We start from the raw sequence: 15,841 nt of genomic DNA, 5'->3' as shown, positions 1-15,841 counted from the left end.
TAAATTTTTTTCTTTTTTTTTTTTAGCTCAAAAGCCACATTTTAGGTAGTTGCGACACTCGTTATCATCTTTGACCAGTAACAGACCTGAACACCTACTTTAGTGCTCCACACTGCATATAGATTAGTTCTTGTTAAAGGAGGTCTCCAGGACCATTTCATAGAATTCCATAAAATCTCATTTAGGTTCTGATACCCTAAAAGTCAGGACAAGTTTAATCTAACCCTTTAACAGATGGTCTTTAAAGTATGGTCGAAGGTGGTGGACCAAGCCAAAGAAAGGCTGACATTATCCACTAACGTGGGCTGAAATAATTTATTATACTTTGAATTAGATTACCTCAGCCTCTGAAAAATAATTTCCAGCCCTCATTATTATGCTGTCCCCTTTAGCTGCCGTCTCGCTAAAAGATTACTTGTAGTGCAGGCTTCTTGCAGAACCAATTAATTAAATGGTAATTTGTGGCAAAGTTTGTTTTATACGTTTAATGTTTCTGATAAAGAGCATAAATAGGATACCTTAATGCAAATTATGCAATTCATAACTGTGTTTGTGCGTGTGTCACACTGATTGAAATCTTCATGCATTTTGTTTTCCAAATTAATTTAAAAAAAAAAAGGAATTTTGCTCTAATTTCATGTGCAGAAAAGTAGCAGACTTCTGTCTCGACACAAAGAACAGGGATGCTGCTCTCGCTGCTGCGGTGGTTAGCTCAGTTCAGATGGAGCATTTCATCTACAAAAGGATCATGAGCGTATGTGCATGTGTCCTTGTTTTCTGCACATCAAGGTTATATGAAGTAACCGTTATGCGTATCTTGTGCTGCTCAGCATTTATTGAAGTGGCAACAGCAGATCTTTGACCTCAGAGCTAAGCTCTAGGGGATAATCGATGCAGTAGTAAGCTGAGGTAAAGGAGAGAAGCCAGTGTCCAGCAAATACAGATGACAATGCATCCAATTATTCATACTAAAAATGATGCACCTGTTTTTTTTCCTTTTCACTTCAGCCTTTAAATATTTTAACCAGCTATCTAATTTGATAGCAACTGTTAATGTTATTTTAAGACTAAATATATTCAGTGAAAAAAACTCACGTCTCTCATTTAACCTAAAACACTGGGAGTCTAACAGCATCATTTCAAACAATGATGTAACAAGTTAATTTGCACAAAAATAGACATTTCAGAGAAATTGGTAAGAAAATGACATCTTAGTTACAGATGAAAGATCACAGAAATGGAGCAGAATGCGTTTAAATGATTAAACACAAATACACGTATGTATACAGTGGTAAACTGAATCCACCAAAAACCATTTTATCCTCATTTATGAAGATTCAGACAGTTTTTCAGCCTTACATTTAGGAGATGGCTGCAAGATGACCCATTTGATACATTACACAATAGACAGTCACTCAGGGGTGGGAGGGTTGTGAACACCAATTTAAGTTATCTAGGGGGTCGCTGCTCAAAAAGTTTGAGAACCACTTCTTTAAAGGATAGTACTCACCTCGCTAGCGGTGAGCTCCATGAGCTGGAGTTATCTTTGGGAGAGCAGTAAATATAGTTTATATGAACTAAATCTGAAGCAAAGTGAAGCTAATAGACTGATACATGTAAGTGAAACCCATCACAATGTTAATTGTCATATGTTGTAATAGCAGCCAGGATTTGTTGTGATGAAAGCATGAGGGTTTCATCTTATAATGATCAGATATCAGGAGTGCTATGCCAGTACATATGTATGGCACCATCAGATTTGGTTGAAAATGTCAGATGGGAAATGGGCATGATGTAAGTGTCTTTAGTGTTTTGTGTAGCTGCTGGGAGACACATCAGTAGGAAGTGATAAATGTTTAATCTTTGCCAACTAAGAAAGTATTGTTTGCTTTGATGACCAAATTGCTGCTCCCCAACAGGCAGGACGGAAATACTGAAAGCAGAAATAAAGTATGATCAAATCAATGAGACATTAATTCTCAATGACTTCAAGGTGATCTTGTGGTCATGATAAACTTTTTTTTTCTTTTCTTTTTTTTAGAAATAACAACTTGTGATCTTTATAAAATGGTACAATTACAAGCACAGCTCTTAGATGTAATAATTAAAGTGGCTTAATTAGTAAAACCAACAGAAGAAAAAAAAAAACTGCAATAACCAAACAGCATCCAGCCCTGAGAGAAAAGCATCCCTCCTGTTTACAGGTTTGTAAAGACTTAATGCTCTTCAGCAACATGCTGCACTTTACACTCCACTATATACATGATCATTTTATCTGTGTTGGGTTTCCTTAAATATAGACTTGTTTGTATTACTTAAATAATTCTAGTCAAAGTGAAAACCCACATTTCATTATTTTTCTCTTTACCTGCCTATTAAAGAAATATCCAGCCAGTTTCACAAAATGACAATATAATTAAGCAACATTTCAGTGCTGCAATTCATTAACTCACATCTGAGTTCATGGAAAGTTCATGTTAATTGGCCATCTGATCATTTGATCCACAGATTGCAGTTGATAATGACACAGTCCAAAAAAATAAAACTCACACAATGAGTTGTTGGTTTGTGTACACACATATTTGGGCAATTGAGAAAAATGACACTGGGAACATACATTCATGCTGCATTAGTTTCCAATCTCTCCATCTCTCATCCAGACAGCCAAACTTCAACACTTCTCCATTTTAAAGCCATGCATGCCGTGAACAATCATCAACGGGTTCATCTTTGGTGTCTCAGATCAAGATTGAAGGTGGAAAGAACACCACCAACATTAGAATTTGCTTGCCTCTGTCTACATCTGCAGTGATTGTGTGAGCAGTGGTCTTCCAGGATGTAGACAGATGGGGTAAATGATCACAAATAAATCAATTACTCTATGATCCAGTTTCAAACTATGCAGAACACATGAAAAACAAAGCTGCCCCCCCCAAGTAAGATTTGGGGAGTTTTGCTAATTGTTATTTGGAAATAATTTTGACTCATACTTCATACCAGTGCACATTTTTATTATTTTTGTAGGAATATAAATTAAACTCACACTGAACCATAATAAAAAAAAAGAAAGAAAAGACAAACATTAAACAAGCACATGATGTCCTTTCCAAAGCCCACTTGGCTGCACAGACTCACATCAAATTAAACCCTTTAGTGCACTCAAATCTCTTCTTTGATGTGAGGCAAGTGAGTTTTGCCTACCCGGGCACAAAAGAAATTAACTGGTTTAACAGTAAATCAGCTCCAGGATCCATGATGGCAAACAGATTTCCACCATCACTGGATGAAATAATTTGTTACAACGAGGTAAACCTCAGGCTGTGTGTGATGTCAACTTCAGCTCCAAACATCTGTGACCGTTTGGTGCTGAGGGTTGGATAACCGATTATACAAACTCCTCACTAACCTCAGAAATTTTAGTCACAGATGAGTTCTGCTGATCAAGTACAGGGAGGAAATTTGCAATTTCATGCATTGCAACTTTGTGTGATTAGTTTTGTTCCCACCTGCAGGTTGAAAGTAACTCTAAAATAGGGAGTGAAACTGGAAGAATTCAGAATTATTGCTGCTATTCAAATCACTTGATTTTAGTGAACAGGCAATGTGTGTGCGTTATCAATGAAGCTGTCAATCAGTTTAGGAGCTCAGGTGACTTCATATTTCCAGCTAAAACAGCTTGTTCAACACATAATTACAGCAATAAAGATCTGCTGGATTTTCTAAAGTCACATCAGAACTGATGCCAAAATTAATCTTGCTGCCACTGGCCGAAAACACAACAGGGTGCAACTTGCAACATCGCTCTGATTAAGTTTAAGTCTAAAGAATCTGATAGTTGTGAAACTTGTGTCTGCTTTCAGATGCTCAGTTAGAAAGTAATGTGTATTATCTTTATATAAAATGAACAAAAATAATCAGTTGGCCAGTACTTATATAACAAAGTACTTTAAGTGAAAATATCGATCCATTGATTTTCTGCCTAAAATATAAATTTAAATGATTGTCAGCGTGGAAACTAAATAACTAAACAAGACATTTTTCTGATTAAAAAAAAGGAAACTTGCTGTTTCTAAATAAAATCCTACAATTGAGCACACCCTGACGGATATCTAGGCCAAATTTTTTATTTAGTGAATCTTTTTACCTAAACTATTTTTCTGTCTTAAGACAAAATATTTTTTTCCTCAAAAGTAGTAATGTTGAACAATTACCATACCCTTTTAAATTATTTCTTAAAAAAAAAAAAAAAAAAAAGTTTGCCACCACAGCAATGAAACGTTTGACGATTACATGGCATTCTGCTTTGTTAAAATCTAATTCACTTGCTGATAAAGTGTTAAAGTAATGTTTGAGCATATCACTGTCAAGTATTCTGTCAGCAGTGAGCTTCTCAATGTAAAAGATGGTACACGCATTCCAAGACCTTCCATATTTTACGTATTAAGGCGGTTTAAGTAAAACTTAAATTTGTTCAAAATTGTCAGAGCATAAATTAAATCAGGAAACTTGTTTTCATTTGCAAATGCCTGAAAGGCTGACAAAAACCTCCCACCATCTCAGGCTTCAACAGTAAACTGTAGCCTGATGCAGACACTTGGTATATGAATAAATGCCAGCAGAAGTGTGGGTCAATGCTTTAAATGGATAAAAAGACAAAATAATCTGAATAACTTTTTTTTGTCCAGGGCTCTCTTCTGTAAAAAAAAAAAAAAAACCAAAAAAAAAAACCCAAACAAAAAAAAACCTAATACCCACTAGAAATAATTTATATTTTTTGGGCTGCACTTTATATCATCATGTCTTTCTGACCATTTCTTGGCTGGTACTAATAATAATATCTTCAATCATTCAAACAGCACCATCAGCTGCATAAAGGCTGGGTAAGTCAAATCTGATCAATGTATTCTGAAAGTCTGCTCTGGCTTAAGTTGCAGTTGTAGGTAATATGATTTCATTAAAGTAGTATTTGTAGAAAAGGGATCTTTCTCGCTTTGCTATGAGCTGAGCCTCTTAAAAATCAGCCTGTTAACAGTCATTCATTGTCAAAGGGAAGTATTGTAAAGTCAGATGAGTTGTTTTGATTTTAGCATGAGGAAATGAATCAGGAACTAACTGCTGGAAGTCTGAGCTGTCTTCTGCTTCAACAGCAAATAACAGTCCGTAACATGATGAGACAGCATCAGAAACAGTATGACAGTTCACTGAGTGGCACTAAGACTGCATGAGCAGATGCAGCTTCTGTTGAATGATTTCGGAGTTCATGGTCCACAGGAACTCCATCAGTCCTCCATTCAGCAGCTCCTCCATGGGAACAAACTGTAGGACCTGTCTGTCACCTCCACAAGGCTGGTTTTTCTCCCCGCCCTCCCCTCCCTTTAGCAACTGACTCATGCAGTTCTGCACATCAGTCAGAAAAGGCAGAATTTGGGCAGCAGCTTCTGGGCAGAAGCCAGTACACACAAGCACTGCTCCAACCGCACCAGAGGGGGGTGGACACCTGAATGAAACTGAGCGAAAACACACATGTAAACAGAGCACAAAGGCTGCAGTGACACGGGTGAGGGCAGAAAACACAGGCAGCAGCAGGGCATCTCCAGAGCTCAGGGTCTGCAGGGAAAACATGATGCATCCCAAGAGCTGCTGCTGATACAGCGGCTCCCCGTCGTGCAACGAGATGCAGCCTCTCTGCGGAAAAGAAGGCTCTGCACAGACCGTTAAGACTAAATCCCCAATGAGGCTTTCGCAGGAATCCCACACTGAGCAACTGCCAAACACCAGACAGCGTCTCTTCTTTTTGCTTCCCATGGAGCTGGCTTTGAGGACGCACAGACCTGCAACTTCAGACAAAATGCTGGCTGCACAAGCCGAATGGCACGACTTACAGGGGGATATGTGGGTCCAGTCTACAGCTGTGTCCATCTGGGCTTCGTTCAAGTAGTTTAACAACCCTCCTTCACAGAATGGAGAGTTTCTGACTGCAGGCAGTGTAGCGCCGATAATGACAAACCATGTATCTATGTGACAGCTGGACAGGGGTCCTTCCAGGAAGCTGCCCATCTCCTCTTTATCAGTAGAGTGTCTCTGTATGCAAGCAGCATGGCAACTTCTCTGAATTCGCTCCCTCCAGCTCAGGGCTTGTAGTTCCTTCCGCTCATTAAAGGAGCCCGTTTGTTTCTTCTGTCCCAGAGGCCGACCTGCCGGCACACTGCAGCAGGCAGGAATCACTGTGTTCCGAGAAATCCATCGACTTCGTGGAAGAAAGCTAACCTAGGAAGAAAACAAAGACAAGTTCATTTTCCGATTCTTAAACTTCTGTGTAAAAATGTGTTTTTCTTAAAAATAAAACTTCTTAAAAAAAGCCAAAAACACAGAGCAGATTATTAAATAAACACAAACCCTTCGATTTATACAGATTTGCTATATGAATTCTGATATCTGCAAATCTGCTGCATCCAATAGAAGAATTACAGATTTTTTCTTTAAGGGATTGTCAAAGAATGAAATAATTTGATAAAGTGATTATATCAAATGCTTATCTTAAATATAATAAAAGTATATCCATCCATCCATCCATCCATCCATTTATCTGTTGGCTATGACATCAGGTGGATTTAGCTGGGTTTAATCCATTTTATCATGAACAAAGAAAAAAAAAAGCTGGACAAAATTTGTTTCTTAGAAAATAAAGTTTACTAATGTAAGAAGAGCTCATTCAGTCATGCTCAGAGCTTATACATGTGGTTAAACAATTCAGTTTTTATTATTTATGTACTAAAACAAAATTGGACAAAAAAAAAAAAAAAAAAAAAGTCATTAAATCTGACTTCAACAACGGGCTAACTTTCAGGTTTGTGAGCCAGGACATGTCTCAACATCACCACCAGGTGAACAATGTTATACTCAGTTTATTTCCTCAACTCTGTTTTGTCCTCTTGACCCCAGCCTTACCTACCCCTCATCCAACATCCATTCAGTCTTCCCTCTCCCATCCTTCTTTCATACACTCTCCCCACACCCCACCATCTCTTCTTCCTCCCTCTCGCCTTTGTTTTTCTTCACTCTTCCTCCTTTACAGTCCCTTTTCCTCTCCCATACCTACTGTTGATGCATTTTATCCTCCTATCAACCCAATGAGCAACAGTTACAGATAAGAAACAGCATCCCCATCCTGAGTCTCTACCCAGTGTCCTAGCATACCCTAAATGTCCCACCTCAACATCATCGATCACATAACTGTTAAGTTACCGACGCTGAAAATTCACATTGTTGTGACTTGGTCCATGATCATGAAAGTATTGACTGTACTTGATGTTTTTACAAAGTACATCTTCATAGAAATGATTTATTCTAATAGATAGAAAAATATTTCAACCACAATTTTTATGTGCATGATGCCTGTAAAATCAACCGGGGGTAACTTTAGGTGTTTATGCCTGAACACGATTTCATAACAATTGTATACAGCTAACGCTGCAACGATTTGTCGACAACGTCGACCACGAAAATTAATCAATGCGAAAATTTCATTGTCGACGCGTCGCGTTATAAATGCCCAAAACGGCTTTGCTAATAAAACGCTTTGCTAGGCAACTTAACGCCATTTACCAACAACAGCTTTACAGACAGTATAAGAACTCTAAACATCAAGCAAATGACGCAAAGAACCACAGGAAGTGCTGGAGGCAGTATTGTCATTTAGTGGAGCGTCTGTTTAAACAATGAAGAAACTGCCGGTGGCACAACCTATTTCCAAAGTTTTGGGATATTTCACGCTAAACAAAGTGTCAAACAGGCTAAATGTGTAGTCCCTAAATTTGCCAAACTTCGAGATTAAATTACTTTAAAATGGACGAGTTAGAAAAAAATTCACTCCCCCACAGTTGTCATGAAAGTAAACCTGACCTATAAACCAAAAATGGATTTTTGAACCATGCTGTAAACATGTTTATTTTTCGGGGAGAGATGACACGCGTGACGCTGCCAAGATGGCAATGATAGGAACCGCCCAATGAGCTTTAAATCAGCTCTACAGAAACCTACGGGTGATGTCACAGAGGCTCCATCCAGCTTTTACATACGGTCTACGAGTAAAATACAGCTAATGTGCTGCAAAAAGTCTTGAGAGGATTCAGCTGTATGAAAAATGCTTTAACTAATGTTGATTGACAATAAAAAAATCAGAGACATCTTATTTTGTCACTTGCCTGCTCTATTCATGTCTCATCCCACACCCTTTATGGAATCAGACTTTTCATCTGGTAATAAAAACCTTCATTTTCATTTTAAAAATGCTCCAGAACAGCTACTAAATTGGGGGCGTATGAAGTTGGTCCTCAAGAGCCGCTGTCCAGCAGATTTTGGAGGTTTCTTGTTGCAGCGCACCTGAATCTGATTAATGGGGCAACATGTACAGGCAGACCTCAACAACAAGCTGTTGCAGAGTAAATATAATTTGAACCAGGTGTGTTGGATTAGAGAAACATAAAAAAAAAAACCCAAACACAAAAAAAACTTCTAGGATTTCAGCCAACAAGGACTGGAATTGAACACCTCTGCACTTAAATCTATCTAGACAGACAGATACAGTTTGCAGACCCAGATTTGTGCTTATCAGGTTGTGAAGTTATCCTACCTGGAAGCGCTGCAGGTATTGTTGGACCACACAGTCTCTGATGTGTTCAAGCCGCTGCTTCTGCTCTGTGTTCATTTCATCAAACAGGTGCAGGTTTTCAGTGATCGTCTCTACCTGCAGGGTGTGGAAGTACAAGCAAACCTCTTTGTGCTGCTTCAAAAAGGACTCTGGGATAAGAGACACGGGGAAGAGAGCTTCTCGATCAGCTAGATGCGGTCCATAATTGCGAACTAGTTTTGAGAGCAGAGGCCTCAAAGCCTCCTTACAGTCATAGTTCAGACACACAACATAAATCTCTGAATTTCCTGCTTTGCTGGTTGCAGGTTTGAAGATATTGACGGAGTGGAAACAGCAGTTCAGCAGGTAGAGTAAGCAGACAGAGGAGTGTTCATACAGGGTAAACATCTTCAGTACAAAAGAACCACCAGGGCTAAGGAGCAGCAGTGCTGCTGTCACCTCACAGAAGTGAAGTGATGCCACCAGTGCTTCCTGTTCATCAGGATTTTCCTGACAGTCAAAACTTCCATCAGCTGTCACCAAATCAACTCTACGCATGTTGGACACAAACGCCTGCATATCCAGCAAGTGTTTCTGATCCATGATGTTTCCCGTGTTGTCTGAGCCAAAAAACCACCAGGGCAGCGTGTTGGCGATTAACCGATCGTCTGAAATGGTTGTACCACCTCCGTTAGCCTCGTGGTATGGATTGAGAGTGTTGGCAACCCAGCACCAGTCACAGTATCGTGTGGACTCACTGGTTTTCATGTAGTGGTTCAGAGCAGCTATAAATGCCCCTGGTGCCTCACACAGATGGACAGTGTTCAACTCTCCATTTTGAAGAGCCTCTTCAGGAAGAAGACTAAAGGTTCCCAGGATCTCATAGAACTTGCACCAGGCCTGAGTGCAGATCTCTGCATTGGCAGCACTGCGTACAGCAGCAATCACCTTCCCGGCTCGGTTGGTGGAGTTGGTGTGCTGATGCCACACCTGTACATCCTTGTCACTGAGCTGGTTCTTCACTGCATTCAGAGAGGCCTTCAGCTCCTGTAGATGTTGGTGCTCTTCCACTGGGTGTCTGAGAGCAACATTTGGGTCAGGGATGCTCCACTCCCCACCGGACGGCTTCACATAGGCTTTAACTTTGCTAAAAAGACCTTGTATCTCTGCCAGTACGTCAGGGTCGGATATCGCCACGCTGCTGAAGTGTTGCTGCTTGCAAATTTTCCTCTTGGTGCCATTGTCAGAGTTCATCCTCCACACCTGCTGTGGGACAAGAACATAAAAAGGTGGATATGCAATGATTTAAAGGGCAATTCTGTATTTTGATGTAAACTACCAGAACGTTTAGTGTTAGCTTGATACTTTTACACAGCACAGGTAGATTCCATTGTCACAAAAGAAAAAAATGGGTTGTTACCTCATCAAGACGGGTCATTACTCAACATGACATCAAAACCACAAAACAATATTCTCATAAGACTCAAAAGCAAAATATTTTTATTCACATGATGCAGATTTTCTTAGATCTTTAGAACATGCTGCCATTTAAAGTGTGGTTCAAAATATATGTTTTTAGGACCTTTGCCAAAGTCCCAGAAAATACTGTAGTATAAAACTAACATCATTATTCTTCCCATTCCTGGTACTCACAAAACAATGTCTAATTGGCAAACAGAATAAAATGATCAGAGCCAATTGTCTGCATGAGTGCATGATTTAAATGAAGATGCTGGCGGGAAGATGCATTTCTGGGTCATGTCTTCATTAGTCTGCAGCAACTAAGTGATAAATGGCAATGCCCTGTATGGTTTACAGTTAATGACAAACCATTCACCAGTCGTTTGTTAGCAATCACACTGCTGTAACTCACATCTCCATGTTGAATTAAAAAAAACTGCTTGCCACTTATGAAATTAAAAGTAGAGTAAATTTATCATTAAAATGAAATTACATGGCAATATTTTGGTTAGCAAAAGCTGTTAAATACAACAACTGGTATTTTATGGGTGTTGCAAATTCAGCTTCAACACAATCAAGTTATTGAGCTCTGTAAAGCTTTGTACAAGAAGTGTAAACCAGAACTGCATGCACTGATAGTTGAACGTAAGAGTACAAAAACTGCATCATGGGGAATCAACCAGAGTATTTATTACTTAATTTCTTCCCTGAAATCACTCTAGAAGTCACTTTTGCGTTTGTTTATTGGATCACAGCCTGACAACTGATTCAAGCAAAACTAAAGAGTCTACATCTGCCCAATTTTTTATTTTCATCTTTGCCTTTTTATTTTGGTTTTCCCCAACAAAACATAAACAAAACAAACAAAAAAAAAACAAAACACAAAATGTTTAATACACTTAAATTTAGGCTCATTAAATTGTAAACTGGTACCATTTAAGGCATAATTTGGCCATCCATAACTAACCATTAGGCCACATTTATCATTTTAGAGTCAACATTAAATGTTCGGTTGAACAATAACTAAATATTAACTTTATATCAATACAACATGTGTAAATAATAATCTGTGTGAGCATAATGGAAAAATAGCATCACTAAATCACTCAGGGGCACTTCATTACCTTTGCATGAGCGGAAGGTGTTGATTTGAGATTAAGGTATTTAAGCAGCAAACTAATGTCCGGGAAATAGCTTGCTCTTAGACCGTCTATGATCTAGATGTTTATTTTCTGGACCTCCGCAACCGCATGTGAACATTGTATGACATCTAAATATATCAGTCTAGTTTATCTGTTCCCAGTTGAATCTGCAAGCAAACCCGTCTTCTGCCATTTGACTGAGTGAAGTTGAGCTTTTCAGACTGCAAGGATGGATAAAAGTGAAGTTGAACTTTTCAGGCTGTAAGGATAGATAAAAGTGAAGTTGAGCTTTTCAGGCTGTAAGGATGGATAAAAGTGAAGTTGGCTGCGGTGAAAGCAGTTTTAACTAAAGTTCATCTTCAACACGGCACTTTTTTAAGCGCTAAGCTCAAAGCTTTCTGAACATCGTAGTGGGCAAATTTCCACACACTCACTGCTAAGCTTCAAGTATGTTTCCCTAAAGAGCATCTCTATCTAACTTTTGCTTTTCAACAAGAAACAAAGCTCCACGAAAATTCAAGGGACGACTCACCCAAACTGCGGCAACGCTAGCAAACGTAGCAGCCAGTTCATGTGACTGAAAAAGAGCCCTGCGCATGCGTAACGTTGAGTGGGCGTGGCGTGTGTTAAAGGCGTATTAACACAGGTGTCAAACTCCAGTCCTCGAAGGCCAGAGTCCTGCAGTTTTTTTTTTTTTTTTTTTATTGTCTCCATGCTCCAACACACACGACCGAAATCAATTCACAGGTTGATAAGAAGCTGCTGGATCCATTTGATTTGAATCAGCTGTGTTGGTAGAGGGAAACAATAAAAACCTGCCGGATACCGGCCCTCGTAGACTTGAGTTTGACACACTGTATTAATTGAGCTCGAGCCTATCCCAGCATACTGCGACCTGCATCTTCACTGTAATGTTTTGTTTTTTTGCGAGTTTTGGCTCAAGAAAACACGTTTCTGAGTCTTGTATACTGTAAACACACAGTGCTACACATAAAGTTGTAAAGAAATATATTTTAGCTCTTCTCATGAAAGGACAATGTGATTTATTTTATGGCATTTATTGCACAAGGTCAAATGTAATCAAAATGGCTACATGTATAAATTATCTGTACTTTTTATTTGGTGTTCTCTGTGATTATTTAGAGGTAAACCTTTGATAGATTCTTTTTTATTAAAAAGATGATCTGACATCAAATTCAAAATTCAAGGAGCGTGTGAAATTAAGCAGCCTGTTGTCTAAGTCAAGTCTGACTATCATTTTTTAAATTTTGAACCAGATTCAGAACTTGACTCTTTGGGGAAATGCACTCATTTAATTTATTAGTTTGAGGGGACCAGACTGATGTCTGGATTATTTTTCAACAAAAGATAAAAATGAGAGAAACCAGGAAAAACATGTAGTTTTATGCCAGAATTTGTGTTTTTTCTGCATATGTAATAAAGAACTGGGTAGTAAAAATGATCATTTAGGTGTTGAGTGCCTTTTGATGTTTTTTCCCTGATGTTTACAGCTTGTTATTTATAGTATGTTTGAACTTAGAGCTGCTGGTAACTGGTTAATAATGACACGCAAAAGAGGTTTCATGGCTCTACCAGAGATTCAACAGACTGGACTTTCCTAACATGAAAAAAAAGTACAAACGGGAAGATGTAATATCATTTGCGGGTAGGAAAAATTAACATGTAATAACATTAGAAATAACATGTGTAGCAGATGGGGTTGGTTTGTCATATCACACCGGCCTGTTTTACAAAGCAGTTTTAATTAGTTACTTTTGTGAACACATTTCAAACAGGGTGGTTTGCTGACAATACTGTCACTTTTGAAGCAGAGGATTTTCAAGATTATATTTTCTGTGACAGTGAATCATACATACCTTACATACATATACACATATACATACACACACTACTCATCCTTATTTTTGTATGTGTTTTTTTTTCCCAACTTATTTACTATATTTCTTCTAGAAGTGTATGTGCCACTGCCTAGATAAGGACTAGAGGATGAATAAACAACACAAAAATCACAGTAAACATCTGTTCTCTGTCACAATGACATGGTATGGCAATGATGCAAATAAGTGTCTTCTCTTGCAGCTGTTGTCTGACAACAAACTTGCCGTCTCTCTCACACATGAACGATAGATCATCTGGAAAGAGTCAGGATGGAGATAAATCTGTGAATTAGAAAGGATATATGAGGCACATCACAGCTGGTGTGAGGGTCAAAAAGCTGTTACAAAGTGAACAGGCAATTGAGAGAAAAAAAAACCAACCAAAAACTACAGAACATTTTTATGCTGTATTAATAGTACTGGCAAGCAGTTCCTCAAGTTAGTATCATGACAGAGGGCTTTTCAGATTGACTACCTAAAGAAAAGACTTTTTTGAACTGCTGAACAATCACTGAGAGTGATAGCATTCAGCTATTTGATTGGAACTTTAAAAATAGAGAGACCTAACAGAACATAGATAAGAGAACAAAAGTGAAGATGTGAAGTTATAATCCAGACAAAATATGAATGCGTTGACTTTGCATATGCAACCTTGTATGATAAAAAAAACTAACCCTTCCCATAACTTAACTCCTGCAGATAATACTTGAAGCAAAACATAGCTTGCTGTATTTTGCCATGAAAACACAATAATTTAATAATCTTGCAATAATCCATAAGACCTTTCTGAAGCAGAAGATGCAATTCAGCAGTCAATTAAACCTTCTGTCATTTATAACACAGACTTTCATTTGACTTGGGGTTGTAGATATATAGCAGGCATCTGCAGGGAAAGATTCTCCAGAAGAGAAAAGAGGGATTTAGAGCAGGAAGTCACAAATCTCCCTGTGTGACAGGTACTTTCCATTCATAAACAACAACAACTAATTAATCTTTGGCACCATGCCAGAAACTGAGTGTCAGTCTTTGTATACTGGTGGAAAAAATGTTTCTTGTTCCTGTTCAAACCCCCGTTTTTATGGACCTGTTATGTAAATTCCATTTTTTCATTTCCCTTTTATTGCAGAAGAAAAGTTATCTTTGAGTTTGAATTTTTAAAGATCCCACATTATATATTTTTCAACAATTTTATATAAGTTTTAATGGTCCAGCAAGAATGTTTTCAGTGTTTTAACTCAAATTCAGCCTTCATCCTTAATCTCATTCCAGAAGTGTTTCTAGTGAGCTCGATTGAGAATGTGTTGTTTCTGTGTCCGAACCTTTCAATGTGCATGAGTGATGCCTGTGATTCTAGAGGGCAGCCTCAGCTAATATTTCCATAAAATTCATATGGACTGTCAAACAAGCAACAGAATAGTATAGAATTAAACTTCATTCATCCTGGAATGGAACATTTTTCTATATATTCATTCAACTCTCTTTATTGATTTAATTTCAGTTCAGTTTAATTCAGTTTTATTTGTATTTCTTTAAATAATAGCAAAGTTATTTCAAGGTACTTTCACGGTACTGCCATAGTCCAATTCATTGTTGTCTAAATATAATCCAGTTAAACAAGTCAGGTATATTATTTACATTAGTCCAATATATAACTGTGTTTATGTGAAAAATGGATTAAATGAAATAATTGCAGTGGACCTTAACTTTGATTAGTCCCTTATCCAGGGCGGCTGGTGGCTGACACTAGACAAGACAAAATGCAAAGGAAAAGGCAACTTCCTGCAGAACCAGACTCAGGAGGCACAGCCATCTGCTTTGACTAGTTGGGAAGAAGACAACAAAGAGAAGTAAAAAGTACCATAACTCCAAGACGGGGATACCCACTCAGAAAGGACAAGAAAGGCACAAGACAACTATGATAATAATGCCAGATATGTTTCTGTGGAAAATAAAGTGTGAGAAAAATAGATGGAAGTGTTCAGTGCATCATGTGACATCCCCCAGCAGCCGAAGCCTATAAGAGCAAAACTAAAGGGATGGTTAAAGGGTCATCCGAGGTAAAGGTAAGGAGGATGTCTGTCTCCTGTGCCCAAACTGGGAGCTGGCTCAATAAGAGAGCAACCTGATAACTGAGGGCTCCACCTTTCATTCTACTTTTAGAAACCCTAGGAACCACAAGTAAACCTGCAGTCTGACTGAAGTCCTCTGTTGAGAAGATTTCTGTATGCAAACTAGCAGCTCTTTGCAATAAACAAATGAAACAGAAACCATTTGAACAGCTCAACACATCCAATATTACTGGTTTATCCAAGTTCAACAACAAATTCCACTTTCAATAATCATTTCAGTCTCAGAATTATTAAACCCCTTCATGACAAGCATTTTTAGTACTTAGTAAAGCACCCTTTTGCTTTCACAAGCTGCTGCAAATGTGATGCATAGCCACAAACCAGCTTCTGGTAACATTTCTGTGGAATCTTAGTCTATTCCTTATGGGCCTCAAAAACACTAATATAACAGGCTATGAACTCAAAGGCTGTGATGGATTGGCGAGCTGTACAGGGTGTACCCTGCCTTTCGCCCAAAGACTGCTGGGATAGGCTCCAGCTTTTTTGGGCGACCCTTCATTGGATTAAGTGGTTAGGAAAATGAATGAATGAATAAACTTTTTTTTTTTTTTTTTTTTTTTTTTGTCTTGTCCAGCATTTAAG

The 15,841-nt window shown here is 38.4% G+C and overlaps 1 protein-coding gene across 1 annotated transcript; it reads right to left on the bottom strand.

Annotated features, from left to right (window-relative positions):
• Positions 1–5,211: 5,211 nt before the first annotated feature.
• On the bottom strand, positions 5,212–9,883 carry cmtr2 (cap methyltransferase 2; the record flags this gene model as incomplete). The annotated part of the gene is made up of 2 exons (XM_079240277.1): positions 5,212–6,267; positions 8,633–9,883. The coding sequence occupies 2 exons, from the start codon at positions 9,881–9,883 to the stop codon at positions 5,212–5,214; spliced, it is 2,307 nt and encodes a 768-aa protein (XP_079096403.1).
• Positions 9,884–15,841: the final 5,958 nt, after the last annotated feature.

This window comes from Telmatherina bonti (assembly GCF_933228915.1).
Source record: "Telmatherina bonti genome assembly, chromosome: 1".
NCBI classification, from domain to species: domain Eukaryota; kingdom Metazoa; phylum Chordata; class Actinopteri; order Atheriniformes; family Telmatherinidae; genus Telmatherina; species Telmatherina bonti.
This window is presented reverse-complemented; position numbering and strand designations above follow the sequence as displayed.